This window comes from Herpailurus yagouaroundi, unplaced genomic scaffold (genome assembly GCF_014898765.1).
Source record: "Herpailurus yagouaroundi ecotype Mexico unplaced genomic scaffold, PumYag 187, whole genome shotgun sequence".
Lineage (NCBI taxonomy): Eukaryota > Metazoa > Chordata > Mammalia > Carnivora > Felidae > Herpailurus > Herpailurus yagouaroundi.
The window spans coordinates 4,134,828-4,158,112 of NW_024412418.1; the positions used below are offsets into that span (position 1 = coordinate 4,134,828).

Below are 23,285 nucleotides of genomic sequence, written 5' to 3' on the forward strand. Positions count from 1 at the left end.
TCACCCAGCCCATGCTCCTTAATCTTGTGTCTATATCACCTCTCAATCTGTAGTACAAATGGTATCTAGTTTACCTACTCAGAAGAAGATTCTTCTTCTCAAACGTCCTCCTGAATGAATCCTTGACCTCTCTGTTTCTCAGGCTGTAGATAAGGGGGTTCAACATGGGGATCACGGCTGTGTAGAACACAGAAACCACTTTATTGATGTCCAGGGAGAAACTAGAACTGGGGCGTACGTAGATAAAGAAGAGTGTCCCATACAGGATGGAGACAGCAGTCAGGTGTGAAGAGCAGGTGGAGAAGGCTTTGCGCCTCCCCTCAGCAGAGCGGATCCTCAAGATAGTGACCACGATGTAAATGTAGGAAACCAGGATGATCACACCACTGAGCACTCCTAGAGCTCCAGCCAAGATGAAAAGTAAAACCTGATTGACCTGGGTGTCTGCACATGCCAGGGAGAGAACAGGAAGAAGGTCACAGAAGAAGTGATTGATGGTATTTGGACCACAGTAGGGCAGGATAAAGGTGAACGTCGTGTGGGTCATGGTGCTCATAAGACCCATGGTATAAGGCCCTACCACCAGCTGCACACAGATTCTCCGGGACATAATGAGTGTATACAACAAGGGCTTACAGATGGCCATATACCTGTCATAAGCCATGGAGGCCAACAGGAAACACTCTGTCACTACAAACTGACCAAAAAACCAGATCTGGGCAGCACAACCCAAGAAAGAGATTACTTTTTTTTTCACAAAGATGTCTGTCAACATCCTGGGACCAATGACAGAAGAGGAGCAGACATCCACAAAGGACAAGTGGCTGAGAAAAAAGTACATGGGAGTGTGGAGCCGGGAATCCATCCAAATGAGGGTGATCATCCCCACATTTCCCAGGAGAGTGACCAGATAAACCAAGAGAAACATCACAAACAGAACAACCTGGTGCTGGAAGCAATTTGTTAAGCCCACAAATAAAAACTCAGTCACCAAAGTTTGATTTCTAAATTCCATTTCTCTGATTTAATCTGTAATGAGAGAAAGATTTTTCATTACAATTAATTTATAATTAAATTGTTTTTAAAAATGAATTTAACTTCTTTGGGGCACCTGGGTAGCTGGTAGTTGGTTAAGTAGTTGGCTAAGTAGTTGACTAAGTAGTTGGCTAAGCGTCTGACTCCTAATTTTGGCTCAGGTCATGATTTCATGGTGCTTGGGTTTGAGCACCTAGTCACGCTCCAAGCTGACAGCATGGACCCTCCTGGGACCCCCTCCCTCGCCTCTCTCTTGGCCCCTCCCTCACTCTTGGGCATGCACCCTCTCTCTCAAAATAAATCAATCAATGTAAGAAAATGAATTTAACTTCCAACATTTTTCAAGTTCATAGGGTAGACTGAGAGATCACACTCTTGACTTCTACCTCCAAATGGCCATCCTCAGTATCTGCTATCTGTGTGATACTAAACACTGAACCTCTCTCAGCACTTCAGTTTATTCCCGATCACAAGATTTTTGAAGAAAATCACAGAAGTGTAGACCGAGATGTGACCTTTGGTGACCTTCTAAAGCAAGTCCTCTAACTGTGCCAGATCCCATTTTTTAAAATTCCTACATTGCACAGAGTATCCTTTAAGAAACATCTTATAGACAAAAAGCATTATGTGAATTTTTCTGAACTCAGGCAAATACCTTATCTACCCTAACTGTAGGTTCAGGCTATTAGAAATGAAACTTCTTTGCCAATTCCTTTAGACTCTAGATAAACAGTCAGTTGTGGTGTGTAAAAGACAGACTTGTGATTCCAAAAAGGAGGGCAAGCTCATACCTGGGAGGATGGCTTTGACCAGGGATTAAAATCTTCCACAGGATCTCCTTGGTGACACCTTACAAACAGCTACATTCCTCCAGTCACTGGTGGATGTACCCATTAATCTCATCAGAGTCCATCAAATTTGTTAGTTCATCAAAGAATAAACTAGTTGTTAAATATTGAGTGAGTGTTGTAACCAATTAAGTACTAGTAGGAGCTGGGAAAGAAAATCAATAATTTAGGGATGAAAAGGACACACATGAGCATTTATCCCAAAGAAATGAAAATTTATGCCCACACAAAAGCCTGTAAATTTTGTTGACACAAGCTCTATTCATAATGGCCAGATATCTGGAACAACACAAATTCCTACCATACATAAATGGTTAAACAATCTGGAATGTCCATACCAGGGAATACTATTCCGTAAGAAAGAGGAAAAAATATGATACAGATACAAGCTTGAATGGGTCTCAAGGTCATTACACTGAGTTGAAAAAAAGCCCATCTCAAAGTTCAGAACTCTATTTTTACATTATCTTCTCAGAATGGTAAAATTATAGAAAGGAAGAACAGGTTAGTAGTTGTCTGAGATTCGGAAAGGCAGGGAGGGTGAAGGTGCGACTGTAAAGGTGTAGCACAGGGACATCCATGTAGAGATGGAAGAATTCCGTACCTTGATGGTTGAGTTGGTTAAACAAATCTCTCTCCACATGAAGTAAAATGGTATAGAGCAATCCACACATCACACCAATCTCCATTTCCTGTATTTGATGCTATGCTGTAGTTGGTAAGATGTAGCCATTGGGGAAACCTGGGTGAAGGGGATGGGAGCCTCTCTGTACTACCTTTGAAGCTGCTTATGAAAATTTATCTCAGAATAACACTCTTTTATAAAAGAAAAGGGGGGTGAATGAACGGGAAGTGAGAGAAACATGAAGTAAGGGTAATACCCAAATAAAACGGGAAACTGAGGAAGACAGACGCACATTCTGGACGTTGAAATAATCATAATGATTACAACAGCACAATCACACAAAAATACCAATGGGCTGTGCAGCAGGAGAAGTATCCTCCTGTGCAGCAGGAGAAATCTAACATTTTTCCCTGGTAAGAAAGCTTGAAAGGGGTTTTGCTTAACAGGAAGTTGAATAACAGGAAGTAATTAAATGAAAACCCACTCCTGTTGTCCCAGAAGCAATGGAGCTTGGAAAGGAAAGGCCCGGAGGGGCAGAATTTAAGAATAGTCAGAAAAGCTGTACTGTAGTTAGTGACATGTTTCCAGAAGTTAGTATTTTCTAAACATGTAAAGCCATTGCAGGTCATTTATGTGTGTATTTGCTATTTACTCAAAGAAGATATAAACAAAGTGTTGTCAGTGCCACAGTAGATTTGGGTTATGAAAACATTTTATGAGGATGAAACTAGAATTTCCCCATCTATGATCTCAACCAACTCAAACTATCGTGTGAAAACAATAGTTTCTGACTGTCAAAATGCATATTGCTTTCTTTTTTCCAACCTTGCTTAATGCAAAAATTCTAGCATAGGGCCATCGTGATCCTAGATATGCGTGTGACTTAGGGTAAGAGCAGCATGGAATTCAGGTCAGCAGGTTCAGTGGCTTGTTTTCTACTTCTAAAACTCCTTGTAGGGCAAGTGAAGAAATTAAAAGCCAAAGAGGCCAAGGCCTTTTCTTCGTTCCCACGAGCGTCCCATTAGCCATAAATCTTGCAGCACATTTCACTATCTCTATGCCAAACACAGAATTCAACCAACATGTTCATTCAAGTTAGGTCATTTAAAGCAAGAGACACGGGTGGAATATTTCACTTGCACCAAATTATTCTTCGTGGTAAGCTTAGAGATGATACTTTTCTAGACATCTAAAATCATTTGTTGGTATTTTTTGACACCTAGGCTCCTGAAAGCCATTTAGGAATTCACTCAGTGTACCTATCTGAAGAAACATCCCTACAGCCGTTGCCTGTTTATGTCATAGTAAGTTATGAAAGTAGCATTCCCTGACATAAAAATGAATTACCCTACAAACGTAGTAGACTGGTCATTCTTCTCAGCTTCTTCAGGTGTCTAGGAAGATAAACAATACAATGATACCATCTTGAAGTCTGGGCATTCCAATAGCGCTTTAAAACGGGGTTCATTGACTCCATTCTGCACAACACATCAGAGAGATTTTTCTAAAAGGCTGTGTGTAAATTGGAGCCAACACCCTCAGGGAATCAAAAGCTCAGGAGATTGGGCCTATAGAGAAGATATTAAAGTTCTCCCAGGAGAACAGTACTGTGACTTGAATCCATTGTCATTGTACAAAATAAACCTACCTCTCCCTTTGAGACTACCCCCTCACACACTTCAAAATCCCGTTTTGAGCCTTCCCTGTTGCATAATGAGCACTGGCCCTTGGTGCTGTGCAGGTCGGAGAATCTAAAATAAAGCCTTGTCTCAGGAAGTTTGTAATCAGAAGGGGAGTCTGGGCACACAGCAGCACGAGGGACCCCGTGATCAGTCCATGAGTTACGAGGATGGTAGGATCATTGTGACCAGAGACGTTGAAAAGAGTCTCTTAGTTGTGACTAATCTCAAAGGGAAGGAAGCTATAGGCACATAAAAATAAGGTGGATTGGGGTGTTATGCAGCAAAGGAGAGCTATAACTTTGGACAGAATTTTTGAGAGACAAAAGCAGTCGACATGGGAGGTACAAAAATTTCAAATACAAAGGTAGAAAACTGGGTTTGGGATCAAACTTCATAAACACTTCATGAAGCAAAGCAGTTTGAATTTATATCTGTAAGCAGTAAGGAATCCTTCAAGGAATTTCAGAAAACAGGTGACATCTATTTATTCACACACACAGAAGAAAAGTTGCCACAGAACATCAGCCTTGTCACAGGAGAAGTTTACTATATGCAAGGCATTCTTCAAAGTGCTTTGAGAGTATTAACCCATTTAGTCCTCCTAAGAGTTCAATGGAGGGGATGAATAGAAAGATCTAGATTCTCTTACCTACCATCACCTCATGCAGTCCACTTGCTATTCTTGGAACAGGCAGAACAGGATTCTACCTCAGAATCTTCCTCTCTTTTCCTTCGGCTCCTGTTGTATTTTCCTCCAGGTATCTGTGCAATTTTCTTCAGATTTCTGCTCATCGTGGAGGCCACCTTTAATCATCCTTTGTAAAAGAGTACAGTTAACCACACCCCAACCCTCCTACACTTCCCCTCTTTATCTAGTTTATTTTTCTTCAATCAATTACCGTTACATACCATTGAATTTGTATTGCATCATAGCACCCTATCACAACAAGTATAAATTTTGTTTCGTTTTTCCACAATACACCTCCAGCTTCTGGAATAGTGCTTTAAGGAGTAAGTGTTCAATTAATATTTTTAAACAAATGAGGACATTAATAAGTGGACACATAATTTTAAGAATGTGGCTGCAGGAAGAGAAATTAGGAGATTAACTTCTTCTAGGTGTTGGGTAATGGGAACTTTCTGTGAGAATGGAAAGGAGTTAAATTATTTCTTTGAGAGACCATCCTAGGGAGATCAAACCTGAATGGATATGTTTGCAGCTGGATGAGAGAGAGAGATGAGCCAAGGTTCAATCCTAAGAGCCAGATTTGGGACAATGCTTATCTATCTTCCTTGGCCTCAACTGCCTAGCTGAACTTTGACTTCTTCCCTTATACACCTTCTGGGATTATTTTCCACCAGGATCATGACTGGCCTAAAAGACCAAAACTTGGTCTCACCGCACAGATCACTGGGCTTTAGAGATACAAGTCCATTTCTACTCTCTTTGGAAAAGACATGGGACGCTAGTCTCACTGATATGATTAGTGGTATCTCTTCTCTCTATACCAGACTGGCAGTAGGAGACACTGTTACAGAAATACAGAGATAACTAATGTCCGTGGTGATAATAGGATCCCCAGACAGTAAAGACCAGTATGTAGCACTAAACTACCAGAAAGCAGGCAGAGACGATCTAACTGAAAGAACATAAATCTTTTATTCTCCCATCTTCTCTAGTATTTACTTGAATGCTTTACTATTTTCCTGCCATCCCAGTTATACTACAATAAGGAATTTACTGCCACATTTCTAATTGCTAATATGTTATCTTATGTTTTCTATCTAATAGGGTGATTCTCCATAGTTGTCTTTCCAATTGTCATGCCTGGTGTGAATTTCCTATACAAGAAAACTGAAAAATGGAATGTGAAGTGCTAAACATATCATGCATAAATTCCCAAACTACTCATCTATCTGTTTTTAGATATCCTTTTCTGTTATATTGGGTTTTTTTTTTTTTTTTCGGTTCTACTATCATGACAGCTAGTGTCATGGTAAGGAATTCATTTTTATGGGAGAGAGTATCTTCTCTCACTCTCTACACTTTGGTATTTCGTGCTTTGGCTATGTAAGGTTAACAAAATTTAATATATCTGAACTATGAGGTGTAGAATTCATGAAGCCATAGACAGTACAGTATGACAGCTGAGAACTCTGAGAATACCAGAGATTTCTGAGGTTAAATGACCATTTAAATGTAGACATCACAACATATTGATGATAGACCAGATAATCTTGGAGGTTGACCCAGAACTTCCCCTCTTATTTCCCCTGTTGTCATAGCAATGAAGGGGACAGAGGTGGAAGCAGATTGAACAAGGGGTTAAGAGGAAAATGCTGGATTATATTTTGGCTCCATATGAAACCCTTGTATTTATTCATTCAATTCATCAACACTTACTGATTACCCATGATGTAGCAAGCATGTTCCAGGTGCTTTGGATACATCAGTGAGCAAATCAGTTAAAAGGAAAAAAAAAAAAAAAAAACCAAACCATTGATGTGATTAAATCCTCAACATCACAGCCATGAAAATATTTGGGGCTCCACGTATGTTGAATGTGTCAGTCCTCGTGTCAGCATTCACAAAAGCCTCTTCTGAAAATATGATCAACCTCCTACGAAACAGGACAACTAACTTCATCAACAATCACATGCGCTTGTTTGCGGCCTAGTCAAATTGCTGGATTAGATAAACATTGCATCACAGGTCCTCCCGTCATGACATCTAAAATAGGCCCACTCCTCTTCCCTGAAAACCCATTATTTTTCTTTATAGACTTAAGAGTCTATAAATAAATTTGACATTGTACGTTTATTATCATTCCATGAACCATCAGAAGAAACAACCCATAAGTGTGACCCTGATGTGGAAGAAAGCAAAAGACCGAGTTTAAAACGCGATAAAAGTATTTTCCGGTCCTTCCTAGATATAGCCAGCCTACAAATCCACAGGCACTAATGCAAATAGCCTTGGTATGCAAGTGATTTTTCTGAGAAGAGTGCCAGCCTCAAAGAAGAAGGGTCTCATGAAAAACATGAGAGAGTTGAAGTCTAATCATGGACCATTTAGTGAGAAAACTTTCTATTTTCAGGACATCAAAGGACAAAAAACAAAAACAAAAAACGGGCGGGGAGGGGGGATAAGGTGGCGGAGTACTAGAAGGACCCTAGGCTTGCCTTATCCTTCAAACACAGGGAGATAAATATCAAATCATTCCAAATACCCAATAAATTGATCTGAGGTCTCAGAGAAAACTTCAAAAAGCAAAAACAAAAGAGTTTCCTCATAGGAAGATGCAAGATGCTGTAACATTAAAAAGAAAAATAGAGCCAATGATTTGGGCTATTTGTGGAGGACTCAGTTTAGAAGTGAGATAGTTCCTCAAAAGTCAAGGGCAAAAAAAAAAAAAAAAAAAAAAAAACAACAAAACAAAACAAAACAAAACAAAACAAAACAAAGAAAAGAAAATCAAGGGCAATCTACATCATGTCTCATACACCAATCTCATGAGAAAGATAAGAAAGGGAAAGGATGGGAACAGAGGGAAAAGAGGCAGAGGGAAAAGAGGAACAAATGTTGCTTGAGGAGACGAATGGCCATGGCTGGCCTGTGAAGAGTGGAAGAAAGGACAGACAACTTTAGTTTCAAAATCCCATGTAAGAGCAGAGTAGGCTGCTAGTACCACAGCAGCTAGAGCAGGGGAAATAAAAATCATCAGGAATACACTCGACTATAAACTAGAAGCATTTTCACGCAGAGTAATCCTGGCGCGTGATCCTTCCCAGAGGAGGGATGAGGGTCCTCCGACAGCTTGGATTCAAAAGACATCAAAGGCACAGTCTTTCCCTTGTAACATGAATAAGGCCTGAGGATCTAATGGAAAACATGGTGACTGTGGTTGACAACACTGTATTGTATTAAGTGAAATGTGCCAAGAGAGTAGAACTTAAAGGTTCTCGCCACCCCCAAAAGACAACTATGTGAGGTGAGGTATGTGCGATTTAACTCGATGGGGAGAATCCCGTCACAGGGTATACGTATATCAAATCTTCCTTCTTACATTATTTGCAATTTAAATATCTTACAATTATATTTGTCGATATGCCTCAATAAAGCTGGAAAACATTTAAAAGAGGTAAGACATCAGTGAGCAGAACAAGAATGAGATGAAGTTGATATGGAAAGAAGTATGACCTTAAACCACACCTGGGTCCAGGTTGTTAAGAAAGATGATAATTAGGACTTAAAGTAACTACGTGCCTTATATTTGTTTTGTTCACTCGCTCACTTAACATGTTTTCTTGAGAACTTCCTATGTGTTAGGTGCTCTTATATGTATCATCGATTAATCTGTGTACAAACCACACATGACATTGGCCTCCTTGCAATTTTCCACCTAAGGCTTCAACGTATTGTTGTTAAAGGGTTATCGTTTCATTACACTTTTTTGCGCTCAGTTATTTTTAACAAAGATGTGTGATACTGTAAGATACTGAGTTGTAAAGTCTCGCATTTGATATATTGAATCAAGGAATGGAAAGGGAGAACAAGTCCCTAGAAAGGAAAAGTGGAAAAATGGGTGGTATCATTGCCAGGAAATTCTTTTTTTCTTTTCTTCCCAGTGTACAAAAAGATGGCATTCATAGGAGTTGGACATACCGTGTCCAATCACAGAACTTTAGATAAAAAAGTAATATAAATGACATTGAGTCTAGTACCCTCAGTTTACAAATTAAGACATTGAGAACCAGAAATGGTATAGAATTTATCCTCTTTTAATCCTTTTTTTTCTTTTTGAAATGCCACAGAAATTTATTTTAAATGGCACGGTTTTAGTCTAAAAATTATTTAGATCTGAAATAGAACTCCAGCATGTCATGATTCTGTACACTCTGAAATAAGAATGATTAAAGTGTAACTACCAATTAATATCCAGGCACACACAAATTGAAGACTGTCGCATTACTAGGTTGTACACGGGAAACGAACCCAACGCTGCACGTTAACTTTTAATCCTCTTTCTAATGGGAAGAGTCAAGGTTCAAACCGACAACTCCTTAAGTCTAGTCCACCTCTTTCTTAGGACACGTTTGGCAATTCCACCTGAACATTGGTAAAAGCACCGTCCGAATTCCCTCCCCAGCAGAAAATTCTTCCTAACAAATGTCCCCCTAAATGCCTCTTTTACATTCGTCTTCCTCAGGCAGTAAAGGAGCAGACTCAACATGGGCATCCATGGGGAATAGAATGCAAAATCGAATTTATTAGTGTACTGAGATGAACTTGAATGAGGAAGTATGCAAAGGAAGAAAAGTGTCCCATGCATGATGGCCAGAGCAGCCAAGCACGAGGAGCAGGTAGGGAAAACTTGCTGCCTGCATTTAACAGATTGGATATTCAGAAGGTTTGGACGATAAAAATACAGGAGGCCGGGATGATGAGAGCACACAGGATTCCTATGAATCCAGCCATCATGGAAAGAACCAACTTACTCTTCTGGGTAGCAGCACATGCCAGGGAGGGAAAAGGGGGACTGTCACAGAAAAGGTGGTTGACCACAGTTGGACCACAGAAGCCTAAGCAAAAGTGAAGGTCTCATGGGCAATGGCACTTTGAGGACCCGTGGCACAGGGCCCCGCCACCAGCTGCACACGGGCCCTTTGGCACATGATGAGTGTATGCGGCAAGGGTTTGCAGATGGCTGCGTACCGTTCACATGCTTGGCGGCCATGAGGAAACAGGCTGTCACTACAAGCTGACCAAAAACCACATCAGTACAGCACAGCTCACAAAGGAGATGACTTTTCTCTCCCGAAAGGGATCACACCACATCGACGGAGCAGCGGAAGAAGAGGAGCATACACCCACAAAGGACAACGTTTCAAGGAAAAACTACACGGGTTTCTGGAGTCAGGAATCCATCCACATCAGGGTGACCGTCCCCAAGTTCCCACCCCGCATGACAACATAAAGAACGCTAAGCAGAATAAATGCCAGCAAAGACCACCCCTAGGCATACACTTTTTGAAGTACAGAAAATCAAGAATAAAGAAAACAATCTTCAGAGAAGGCAGAATCAGAAAGACACATCACCTACAGAGGAACAAAGGATCACAGTTGATCTCTCAGAAACCGCACCTCCTACGATACTGGGACTAACTGGCGATTCTTTACAAAATAGGCAGAACCACTTAACGACTTCCGGGGTGAACAAACAAATGAACGGCAAAATGCACCTGCACTTGAATTTCTGTCCCTGCCCTCTAGGAAGAATCAGTTGGGAACATTTCCTACTAATAAAAACAAAACAAAAATCTATTTTAAGATGCACTGTGTTACAGCTATAAAGTCTAAGGGAAAAGAAGATGGTGCTGTAAGAGGACAATACACGGGCTCTAACTGACACTGTCTCTAATCATCCCTTAGGGTGAGTCCCCAGTGGAGGTAACACTGAAACAGTAGATGAAAAGCAAGTAGTTCATCCGTGTGAATATGGCAGGAAGAGAATTGTAGGCAGAATACAGGAGCAGATCAGAACAGCAATAACCAGAGCTAGAGGAAGACAGTTGGTTTGAATATATTTGCATACGCTTAGACAAGGACCTTACAGCAATTCAGGAAATTTATAATTATCACTTGCCTCCTGCTGTTCTCCTCCCAATCCCCGTTCAATAGCACCTGCATCACGAATGTTTACCAAGCAATTAGGACCAAAGAAAACACTTCAGCTCTCCTACTAGGCAATGCATATCTCAATAGGTGACAGATCTGACACCTGTCACATAATGAAGATGCAGGATAGAGTCATTTTAAGGCAAAGTGTGACCGGGAAGAAACTGTTGATCTTTCTAGATGAAAATACATTTCCCTTTGGCTCACCTAAGCCCAAGTTTTATCAAGTCTTAGTAAAATGGTGCTGGGAAATGTCGCCAAACTGGCAACTAACAAATTATAATTTTTCTAATGTTTATTTATTTTTGAGAGCGACAGAGACAGAATGTGAGTGGGTTGGGGCAGAGAGAGGGAGGCACGGAATCTGAAGCAGGCTCCAGGCTCCGAGCTGTCAGCACAGAGCCTGACGCGGGGCTCCATCTCACGAGCTGTGAGATCATGACCTGAGCCGAAGTCGGACGCTCAACCGACCCAGCCACCCCGGCGCCCCAACAACTAACAAAGTCAACCATTCACAATCTGGGACCTAGCTCTCTTACATTTGGAAATCTGTGCTACAGAAATATAAATCTCAGATACACATGTGGCAACATCATTTGTAGGGAGAATAAAAGGAAACCAGCTGAAGGGGTACCACTAGGAGAAGCATACATTCTTTGTATGAAATGCTGTGCTACATAAACTATAAAATTTACCTGAATATTAATAATTAATTAACTTAGTAGTTTACTTTCCAAATTGCATCATTTGCATTGTGTCATTTTGAATTCAGCATTTTTTTTTATCATTTCAAAGTGCTTAATAAGGAGAAAACATACCACCTTGTATAAAAATGACAGATTCTGGGGTGAAGGGTGAGGGATGAGGGGAGATACAGGTCCTCAGAGGGAAAAAGTGAGATGGGAGCAGAGAGTTGCTAAGAATCTCTCGCTTTTACCTAGTTTTTGACAAAGATTTCATTCACCAGTAGGTAAAAGTGTTTCATTAAACCAGAGAGTGTTAGGATGGAGAAATAGCTTTACCAGAAGTCATTGAGTCCATCTGCCTAAATCTATTTACTTATGGATATTTTCATTCATTCACTTATTCATGCCTTCAGTTTTGACACAGATGGCAGCTTTTCAAGAGTAAATTTTAGTTATGAAATTAAGCATATTTGTTGCAAAAAAAGTCCGACAACTCAGACTGGCACGAAGCACCCCCACTCTCTGTGGCTCCTTTCAATGTCATGTTACTAAAGTAACCAATGTTAACAGCGTGGCCAGTGACTTTGCACAATTCTCTCTATGATCATGTCCATAGGCACACACCGATGTCTTTTACACATGAGGTAGGTTTTACCCCCACCTTTTTCACCTTTGTTTACATGTTGGGGGTTGGTCAACGGGAAGATCTGACCTCTGGTTGATCTGTGATCTGGACCCTGGCAACTGGAGGCTCCTCTCCCAGACACTGTCCTTGGAACGTGCATTCTGCCGGCCTTCTCGGCTCCCAAAAGCTGCCCCAAGGACACAGCCTTGAGACAGTCATGTGTTCTTGGACGCTCTGGACGGCATGTGTGACTGCCTCTATCTAATCTTTCAAGATTGGGCGGGAGGCAGAAGGGCTATGGTCTTACTGCTGCGCCCAGGACAACCTCGCAAGTAAGTTCTCTTGTCTGTTCAACCTGCTCCCTACCATTCCGGAGTGGCCTGCTTCTCTCTTTGGTCTCTCCCTGCCTTTGGCGATGGGGGCCGGTTGCAGATTTCAGCGGAAGCTCCCCAGGAAGTTGCAAACCCACACAAACTGTGATCGGTTCTACAGATTAAGGTTTGACTTGATTTTTTTTCTTATCTATCAATGATTGTATCAGGACGTTTCCTCCGAACCAAAACATTAATATTTAATTTACTTTGTTTAATAATTAGCCACCCAACACTTCAAGGAGAGAATGTATGTTTCTCCTAATGATACAAATTGAGGTTGTTTCCTTGGGCCCCCCCCCCCCCCACATATGATGTTGCAGCATTTATGTCTGGTGTTGATATTGCGACAGCACAGATTTCCAAATGTAAGACAGCCAGGTCAACGAGTATGTGAATTTTAACAGAAATCATCAAATTACTTTCTGAAAATGTAGCTGTTCTATACTTAGCTACTGTCGCTAAGTGCAATGTCGTGATCTATATTCGTTGGCAACCTTACCAGCATTGCACAAATCGTTGTGATGTCTGCTAACGTGACAAATGAAAAAGAAACACTGTCTTGTCATTGTAATTTCATTTTTCCCAGCCATTGTGGAGTTCAGCAGTCTTTAGTATATTTACATTTTTGGCCATTCTCATTTCCAGCTGTACCCATTGCTCATCCAGCCATTTATTGGCCCATGTCCCTCCTGTGTGTCATACACATGTACATTTGGGCTCAGGACTTTCTCATCGGGACATTACCTTGTTGTAAGTCACCTATTTTGCAAAAGCCCTCTCACTTTCCATTGTTCAACAGAACAAGGTGTATGAACCTTTATTAACGAACACTGTTGACCTTTCCCTTACAACATTTGCTCTCTAATCTGGAATAAATGTCCTCCCACATATGAGACTATATAAATGTTCCTCTGTACTTTCTGTTGGCCTATAGTACATTTGTACCTTTAATATATCTGTAAAGTATTTTGTATTCCCCTTCACTTTATAATGGAGAAGACTGATGAAAAAAATATAAGCAGTCTGTAAGTAACCTGGTAACTACTCAGGAATAAAGGGAACTTCTAGTTCTCAGCCCAGTGTTCTTTTGACATGTTATAAACCAACGTCTAAGGTACAACACAACAGAGTTCTAATTACCAAAACTGCCGGAGAAGTGTTCCTTTCAAACTTCGTCCCAAATGTATATCTTACCTCCTTATTCCCCAAGCTATAGACGAGGGGGTTCCACATGGGCATCACCTCAGTATACAACAGAGAAATCACTTTATTGAGATCCAGGGAGGGACTTGAGCCAGGTCGAACAGAGATAAAGAAAAGAGTCCCATACAGGATGGAGACAACTACCAGGTGAGAGGAGCGGGTGGAGAAAACGTTCTGCCTCCCATGAGCAATCTGGATCTTCCAGATGGCCACCAGGATGCACACATGGGAGGCCATCATGATCAGGCCACTGAAGATTCCTGTAGATCCAGCCAAAAAGAAAAATGTAAGTTGAGTCACGGAAGTGTCTGCACATGTAAGAGAAAGCAGAAGGGAAATATCACAGAAAAAATGATTGATGATATTTGGACCACACAAGGGTAAGCAAAAAGGCAGTGTCATATAAGAGCCATGCCATAAAGCCCTATGACCAGCTGCACAGAGACCCTCTTGGACATAATGAGGGCATGCAACAAGGGCTTACCGATGGCCAAATACCAGTCATGTGCCATGGACATCGGGAAGAACCATTCAGATACGACAAAGAAAGAAGAGAACCACATCTGTGTGGTACAACCCTGAGAGAGCTGACTTTTTTCTCTGCAGAGTTATCACACAGCATCTTGGGGGCAATGCAAGAAGAGGAACAATACCTAAAAGGACGAGGGGCTAAGAAAAATACATAGTCATTCACTGGTCAGTGGTAACCTGTGTAAGAAATTTAAAAGTACATTTTATTTTTGCAATGTTAATTAGCATAGACAAAATTGCTCCTTTAAAAAAAATTTTAATGTTTATTTATTTAGAGAGAGAGAGAGAGAGAGACAGAACACAAAAAGGGGAGGAGCAGAGAGATGGGAAACAGCGAATCTGAAGCAGGCTCCTGCTTCCGCACAGAGCCTGACATGGGCTTGAAACCACAAACCATAAGATCCTGACCTGACCTGAAGTCAGTCGCTCAGCTGACTGAGCCACCCAGGCGCCCCATATTCATCATAGCTTCTTCAGTGTATTACAAGTGTTTTTTAATCTGTAAAGGAGGCAGTTAGGAAAACAGCACTGGACGGGCAACGGTATTCCTGAGGAATAGTTCCTGTCCGTTGGGACACCATGCAAACTTGCGTGATTTATACTTGACCTTTTTGGATTCGGCACCCTCTGCCATCAAAAGAGCAGTCTAAGTATCAAATCTAAATTTCCCATGGGTTCTAAAATTGTATTTGAAACGAGAACAGTATCTGTATTTCATCTTTATCACATGATAGAATAACAATGCCTACTTAGGAATACCGTAACCGGTGAGATTGTAAGAAATGATGAAAAATTCAGACCCTGATAGTAGACATTTGGGATCGGCGTAACAGAACAGAAATAAAGCCCTTTCAGTTCCTGTTTGGATGGAGAGGATAGTGCCATTCAGATGAAATGAAGACAACATTCATATCTGTGTATATTAATCTCTTCCCCTTATAAAAGGCTTACAAAGAGAAATGTCAACAAATGTCGGTAGCATTATTTACAAGGGGGAGTTCTATGGAAACACATAATAGTCATTTTTATGTTTATAAAGGACAGGCCTGCAAATGAGAGATTGGGTACATTTACTCTTTAACCATCATGAATACAGAAATGGCAGAAAGAAATAGGAACAGAGGATTCATGTTTGGGGTTAAATGAAGCGAAGGAATTGCCAGATCGTGTAATTCATATAATCATATCATATGATTCAAAAAAGAAATATAATGGTTTGGGAGGCACTGAGATGCCCTTCCTTCGAGATTAATTAATCTATCAAATATTGTATAGGAACTTTCCATGGAAATCAAAAGAAAAATAAGTATCCACTCTAGTCTCAACTGACTCGATCATTAGCGGCAATGTTACCATACATTTCCATGAATATATTTTGTTCATTGAAGTAAAATTATTTCCCCTAATTCTCTGTAATGTTTATAAACCTATTTAAGGCATAAATTCTGACAGGTGATCTCTATTTTATTAACACAATGTGTGAAATGCTTACCATTTTTATTGTTACAAAATTTTTAAGTATTTTTCTGACTCATCAACTGAGTAAAAACACATCAACCTGTTTAAATGACAGTAAGAAACACAAGGTGTGGGATTATCCGTAAGAAAGATTCCAGATGCATACGTCTGTTACCAGGTCAAACACTTTCCTATTTTTAAAAAAATGTTCACACTTTGAAGATAGAGTGATTAAGATGTGAACCCTGAAATGCTACAGTGACAAAACAATAGTTAATATAATGTTTGTGCCCCCTGGGTTTATCCTTACTTGAGAATTATCTGTGGAATGCATTTTCCACAGGGCAATTGCTTATTAATGGCAGCACTCAAATCAATCGCGGGAAATAGTGCCTAGGCATAAAAAGAAAGCCCACTTTTCAAAGCAGTGTTTGATAAATCCAAGACGACATATGCCGCAGCATTTCAGAGAAAGCTCCCTTCTTCACTGAGAGCTGAAGTGGTTGGGAAAACACTGCTTTCGTTTCATGCCTAACAGTTCAAAATCTACGTGCAATGGCAGGCAGTGGTTGTGGACATTTGTGGACCTACCAGGTGAGGGCATTTGGTGAGGGGAACGTGCTTCCATCCTTCCATTGCTCAGCACGCAAACAGGAATAAGACTCCGCCTCCCCCGTAAGGGGGACGATTTCTATGACCTTTGCATTTCTACATTCGGTGACCCGAGAATTTACCTGGACGTTGAAGTATCAGAAAGAGAGAAGAAGATCCGGCTTAAAATCGGGATCAAAACCTCAGTTATTTAGTGACCTGAAGAGCTGGACTAAACCAAAGACCACTCTCTCCGGGGTACCTCGGACAATGAGCTTATGTTCCCACAGAAGTCTTGCTAGTGTATTTCAAAACTTGCTATTAATCAATATGCGGGACACTCATTTCTTTAAGTTCATAGTACCCCTGGCTGAGTTCAAGGTAAATCAAAGCACAGACTTTTCAAAGAAGGAGATGTCATTGTGCACTAAAATGGTTGGGAAATATTTCATGGGCAGATTGGTTTGGAAAGGTGGACAAGTTTGAGATGACCTGAAATTGAGAGGAAGGACATTTCAGGTAGAACTAAGGAGATGAACAGAGGCAGGGCGGCAGGAACATTCAACTTGATTGGAATAAAGCTTCACGAAGGAGAGAAGAAAATATCACATTGAGGGAATAGTGGCATAGGCCGAATAATGGTCTCCAGTGATGTCCACCTCTTAAGCCCAGGGACCGGTGATCATGTCACCTTGCGTGGTAAAAAGTGACTTTACCCATGTTATTAACTTAAGGACCTTGGAATGAGGAGATTATCTGTGAGGCCTTCTCAGGAGATGTAAGTAGGGAACATGGGCAGATATGCAACTTTGTGGGCTTTGAAGATGAAGGAAGGGGCCATCAGCTAAGAAATGTGGGCAAGGTTCAAAAGCTGGAGAAAGCGGGAAACATTTTCCTCTAGAGATTCCAGGAAGCAATGCAATCCTGCCAACACCTGATTGTAGTCTGGTGAGACCCAGGTAGGACTCCTTAGCCTGCAGGGCATTAAATCAATACATTTGTGTATACAACATTGTGTTGTTTTAGCCACTAAACTTGTGGTAATTTGTCAGGACAGCATTGAGAAACTAATACACATAGGTTGGATGACCTCAGTCACCACCACTTTCTCTCAAAAACCTTCTATGATCCCCTAAAAGGGTTATGATCTCCCACCTCTGAAACTGCCATAGCATTTCCCCAGTAGCTCGTCTCCACTGTCATCTGACTTTTAGAGTCAAGGACATGGTCTTACAATGGTCTATATCCTATGAAGTCCTGGTGTCAGAGAGTTGCAGAGAAGACACATTCTGTAAGCATTTTTGAGCGACGTGTAAATTAAAGCAAAAATATTTCACAATCCGTAATAATTTGAATGTAGGATTTAAATTATATCATACACTTTGCTTAAAGAAGGTAGAATAGGGGCACCTGCGTGGTTCAGTTAGTTAAGCATCTGATTCTTGATTCCAGCTCAGGTCATGACCTCAGGGTTTGTGGGTTCATGCCCTGCATCAGGCTCCGTGCTAACTGTGGAGCCTGTTTGAGATTCTCCCTCTTTCGCTGCCCCTCCTCAGGTCTCTCTCTCTCCCTCTCTCTCTCTCTCAAAACAAGTAAATGAACTTAATTGTTTTAATCAAGTAGTATAAAGCCATTTTGCCCCATTCTTCTACCTGAAACCAACCAAAACCGGTAAGGAAACAGACAAGAACAACAAGAAAAGATAAAGAAAATGACACTTTATGAAACTTCAAGAGAAGGAAATGATATGATATGAAAAAGATGATAAAGCAAATTCTATTATAGGAAAATGCTTCACTTTGACATTGAGAAAAATTTTCCCTCTGAAGAATGTAAACACTAAAAAAAAAAAGATATAATTGCTTAATATAATGGCTAGCTAACTGGCTGACTAGAGGTGGTCGTCAAGAGGATGTAGCTACCCATTGACCGTCTAGCTGGACCTGGGCAATCAGAGGCTCTGAGGCCCCCACCCACCGTCCTTGGAATGTACACTCTGCCCACCTGTCCACAGCGGGAGCTGTTTTCAAGGAGGCAGCCTCAAGGGAGTAATGTGTTGTTGAGACGATCTGGATGGCGTATGTGACTGAATCCAGTTAAGGTCCCTTTATAAATGTTTAAGGGGGCGCCTGGGAGGCTCTGTCGGTTAAGTGTCCAACTCTTGATTTTAGCTCAGGTCATGATCTCATGGTTCCTGGGTTCGAGCCCCGCATCCGGCCCTGCACTGACCGCATGGAGCCCACTTGAGATCTTCTGTCTTCCTCTCTCTTTCTCTAACCCTCCACTGCTCATGCTCTCTCTCTCTCTCTCTCTCTCTCTCTCTCTCTCTCTCTCTAAAAATTAATAAACTTTAAAAGATTCCGGCAGGCAGGTGTGGAGAGATGCTCATCATGCTGCTGTCCCAAAGGAGCATTATCTGGAAGTTTTCTTCTTTGTTAAACGTGCCATCTGCCATACGATGTGGGCTGCCTCTTTCCTCAGTCTCTCCTGCCCTCTGACGACAGCGGCCAGTTTTAGATGTTACCTAGGTAATTCCCAAGTTTAGGAACCAACAATTGGTGAGCCAGCTAGGAGACCTAAGAATGGAGTCTCGGGAAAGAGGCATCAGGAGGGAAATCTCAAGTTGGCCCGTGACCTCTGTATGGGGAGGGGTGGCCTGTGTGTAGATGCTGGTGGACCGCCGCTTGAGTGCAGAGATGCCCCCAGATGCCAGCTGCTTCGATGCCCCTGTTTGTGGGACTGCTGCAAAGTACGGAAGAAGTGGCTGCATGGTGGGCTGGCCTCTGCTGTGGGAAGCCTGCCTAGTCACCTACGCACAGCTGGAGACTGACGCTTGCCTTAGAAAGTGAGAAGAGCTGAGGTTAGAGAAGAAAGGGCAGGTGTCCACCCCCTGTTGTCTTCGGGGCTGGCAGAGGAGGTGTGTTTAGGTAGAACTAAAACTTACTTTTCCTTCATCTGCTAAGCCATGAAGGTTTCTTGGACTATTGCTCTATCTTGATAAGATTGTGAGAGTTTTTCTTTCTCTTCTAAGTCATCTGGGCTTTATCAGAATTATTTCCTTGCTTTCTGTTGTCTCTATCAAGTGTTTGATTCCTTAAGAATCCATCTTTACTAGACTTACAGGAAAAAACTAAGAGACTATCAGAAAAATACTGTCCTCGATGTTTTGTTAGTGAAAGTAAGAGATATAAACATGAATGTGTTTCAATGCTTGTATACATCTTAGGTGAAAAGAACGGTCCTCAGGTTCAAGTATACAAATTGGTACAAGAACTGTCTACTGGTTAATTTTGTTTCTAATCACATCTCAAAAGTAAGCAGTTAGTGGCAATCGTGTGTGGATGTTTTATTACTCCATCAGAGGCTTTGGAGAATGGTCAGTGTCCTCCGTGTTTATTATGTGTGGTTACTTCCAGGGTAATCACTGACTAATTCTTGGTTAATTATGTGTTATCCCTCATCAGAGGATTCTATACTGTCTGTGCTTTATTGCTGGTTCGCAAAACAATAGAGGAAAATTGACTAAAATCTTAGATCAGCATTGATAGGGCAATTTCACTTAAAATTATTGAGAATATTGCTATAACATGTTCCATTAGCCAAACTTATAGCCCTGATAAAAGTGTAAAGGTAGAGCACAGGCAAGAACCAGTGCAGAAAGATCATGTGAACATCGCAAATGCATTTTGTTTTACTCCTATTTTTTAAAGTTTACTTATTTGAGAGAGAGAGAGAGAGAGTGAGCAGGGAAGGGGCAGAGAGAGAGGGAGACACAGAATCTGAGGCAGGCTCCACGCTCCAAGCTGTCAGCACAAGGCCCGACTCGGGGCTCAAACTCACAGGCTGGGAGACCATGACCTGAGCCGAAGTCAGATGCTTAACTGATTGAGCCACCCAGGCACCCTGCAAATTCACTTTAAACAATTGCCTTCAATCCTTCGGATGTGCTTTCTTGGTTGAGACTACGAAAGATAAGTGGGGGTCTAAAGAGACGTGTCACAGTCTACCAATGATACTATTTCGTGGGTTCCTTACCACTGTAATCCCGTATTTTATAGTGCCTAGAGTGTAAATGCCTCTGGGTATCTGCTAACTACTAACTCAAGAGATAATTGCAATCATCCCAGACAATCACAATACTAAACCTTAGCTATCCTGCAAAATTCGTAGCTTCCAAATGTTCCCGCAACCTCTTATCCCTAAATGCACTTAAGCAGCCAATAACTGTTACCCTGAGATTCCATCTTCCTGTTCCTACCTTCTGTCCCATGACTAAGATGACTCATTTCCTTCTACTTTCCAAGAATTTGCGCAGGGAATAATTCTTAGAAGAAAATTAAGTTTCGAATGACCATCCCCAATCAGCCTTAAAATCGTTCAGCTACTTGCTCCCCGCAGAACACTCATCTTAAGCTACTCCCCACATTTTAGCACTCTTAATACATGCTTGATTAAAGACTTTGGGTTGATATTTTCTTTCTTTCGGTGTAGGATTTACCTTAAAGAGTTGTAAATATAAAATGTTAGCCAACATTTTAGCAGAGAACAGGCTTCATAGCCGTTCCTCCATAAGCGGTAGTAATACTGATGCTTCCAATAATTAAAAACATTTGTAGCTGATTTCATTGGAGGATGACGATGATGATGATGATGAAGCCTAGGAAAGGAAACCGCCAATAATTGGGAGCGACTTGGAACAATCACAGTGGAACAGTAAACTTTTTGAGGCTAGAGCAAACCCAACAGTAGGGCACATTGCCAGCAGTAAACTGAAATGCAAACAGCAAATTACTCTGATGCTTAAATTATTGTTTTCCTTGGTGATACCACACAGTGTTGCAGATTTCAGGCCATTGTTTCTTTACTGATACACATCTCCGTGTTGCTTGCCGGCATTTTCGAAAGGGAATTTTATAGACTTCTTGCTAGAGATTTCTGTGTCAAGCCTCTAGAAACAAACCAGGTCCTTTCCTGCCACGTAAGCCTCTGCCATTAGGATACAAGTAATAACGGAGCATTTTTTACCCTCACAGTTAGAAGAAGGCCGAAAAATTTGTAGTCTTACCCTTTGACACTGAAATGGGAGATGAAATGAGGTCACGTATGTCCAGGGGTTTTTAAATGGAGCCAGGAGGCCAGAAAGGAGATGGGCCTTTTGTGGGTCCTCATCAGTGAAACCATCAACTTTTGGAAGGGGCCAAACCACAAATATTCCAAGGATTCAGCCCAAACACCTGCAACTTGCTACACTAGGCAACTTTGCTCAGTGATAGCCTTAGCAACAAATTCTATTCAGTTTCGTTTTCTGCCTCCAACACCAATCAAAATTCTTTGTAAACAACAAATACAAGCCATCTCTTACGTCTTCATAACCTCTTGACTTTTGTTGTCTGAGAGGACACAGTTTGGGCTGCTACCCAAATCTGTGTCCCCCAAATTGCAGTTCTGAGACCCCCAAATATAATGCTTGATTTTCTTTTAGCTTTGCCTGTTTCCTTGGTCAACACCAAGTTTTTAGAGTTAAATAAAAGACCATCCAAAGACAAGCAATAATAACATTTTCAGCCAATTTTCTTTCAGTGTTTTTATTCTGCCTAGTTAGTTTTTCATAATTATAACTTTTTAACCCACATTTTAATTCACATTATGTATTATTACTATTTTTTTTCAATTCAAGTGTAATTAACATGCATGCTTTCTTAGTTTCAGGTGTACATTTTGATGATTCAACAATTTTATACATTACTCAGTTCTCTCACCATGATAAGTGTACTCTTAATCTCCTCCACCTATTTCACTCATTCCCCCCACCCACCTCCACTCTGGCAACCACCAGTTTGTTGTCTACATATAAAACTTTGTTGTGGGGGATAAGCTTAGGAATCCCCCAGGCTTACACCAACGGGTTAACAAGGCATAAAGAAATACAAAGCCATAAAATGCTCACACCCAAGTTTGGGTAAACCAGATTGGCACACCAAAAATAGGGGGTGCAGAGGCACCCCAAGAATAGGGAGGTGCAAAGGCACCAGGAATACAGGGGGGTTGCAGAGGGTAGGGCAAAGACCCCAAATAGGAACGGCAAAATGGTGCCCAATACATAGGTATATGAAATAAATAAGATTAGATATTCAGGGTGGAAGCACTCCCAATTTAGTACTACAGCAGAAAAACTGCTTTCACAGGAGGATAGGGCCAGGTTAAGTAAATTGTGAATTGGACTATGGACCCCTGCGCTGCAGGCAAAGCAGTTCAGAGTGGAGATGGTTAACAAAAGAAAAGGTGCCTTGTCAACCCTGAGATTATTCCTCCTATCTGTCTCATCCCCAAAGCTAGCTAAGATAAACAGAGGTGCTGCCTCCTGTCCACTGTAAACAACCATCCTCCCAACTGCCCACCCCAAATATCTTCAACACCCCCTTTCCCTCACGTCCACAAGTTAACGTTCAAAGATTCATTGTCCCTTTGTGCACGTCCATCACCATGTTTGTAAGCCTTCTGATCCCAATAACAATGGGACATGGACCCTTATTTGGGGGTCTTGTCTTTTCCTGGACTCCTGCGTCCCGCTCTCTTGCTAGACAAGAGAGAACTTTAGAACTTAGAGTCTACGACACTTTGGGTTTTTTTGGTTTACCTCCCTTTTTCTTTGTTCATTTGTTTTGTTTCTTAAATTCCACACATGAGTGAAATCATATAGTATTTGTCTTTCTCTGATAGACTTATTTCACTTAGCATTATACCCTCCAGATCTACCTATTTCATTGCTAACGGAAAACTTTCCTTTTTTATGGCTGAGTAATATTTCACCTATATGTATACTACAAATGCTGTACTTTCTTAAGTGAACTGACTTTTAGTCTGGCAGCCAGAATCTTTACAGAACTCTATTCTAGGTTCAAGTTTTAGAGAGACTGAGTCTGTTCTTAATGGAGTTCTCTCTTGACT

At 41.2% G+C, this 23,285-nt stretch overlaps 1 protein-coding gene and 1 long non-coding RNA gene across 3 annotated transcripts; both read right to left on the reverse strand.

The window, feature by feature from the left end:
- Positions 1 to 6: 6 nt before the first annotated feature.
- LOC121043423 (olfactory receptor 1002-like) lies at positions 7 to 1,274 on the reverse strand. The gene has a single exon (XM_040495140.1). It carries the CDS (start codon positions 1,013 to 1,015, stop codon positions 71 to 73), a length of 945 nt encoding a protein of 314 aa, XP_040351074.1. The 5' UTR covers positions 1,016 to 1,274; the 3' UTR covers positions 7 to 70.
- A 2-nt stretch (positions 1,275 to 1,276) lies between these two features.
- LOC121043424 (uncharacterized) lies at positions 1,277 to 21,864 on the reverse strand. 2 transcript variants are annotated; one of them, XR_005796827.1, is made up of 6 exons: positions 20,836 to 21,864; positions 16,338 to 16,480; positions 14,242 to 14,426; positions 13,749 to 14,017; positions 4,840 to 5,005; positions 1,277 to 2,625 (listed from the first exon to the last, which is right to left on the reverse strand). It is a non-coding gene; the product is annotated as an uncharacterized LOC121043424 (long non-coding RNA). The 2 variants fall into 2 exon arrangements; XR_005796826.1 differs by lacking the exon at positions 16,338 to 16,480.
- Between the last annotated feature and the right edge of the window lie 1,421 nt (positions 21,865 to 23,285).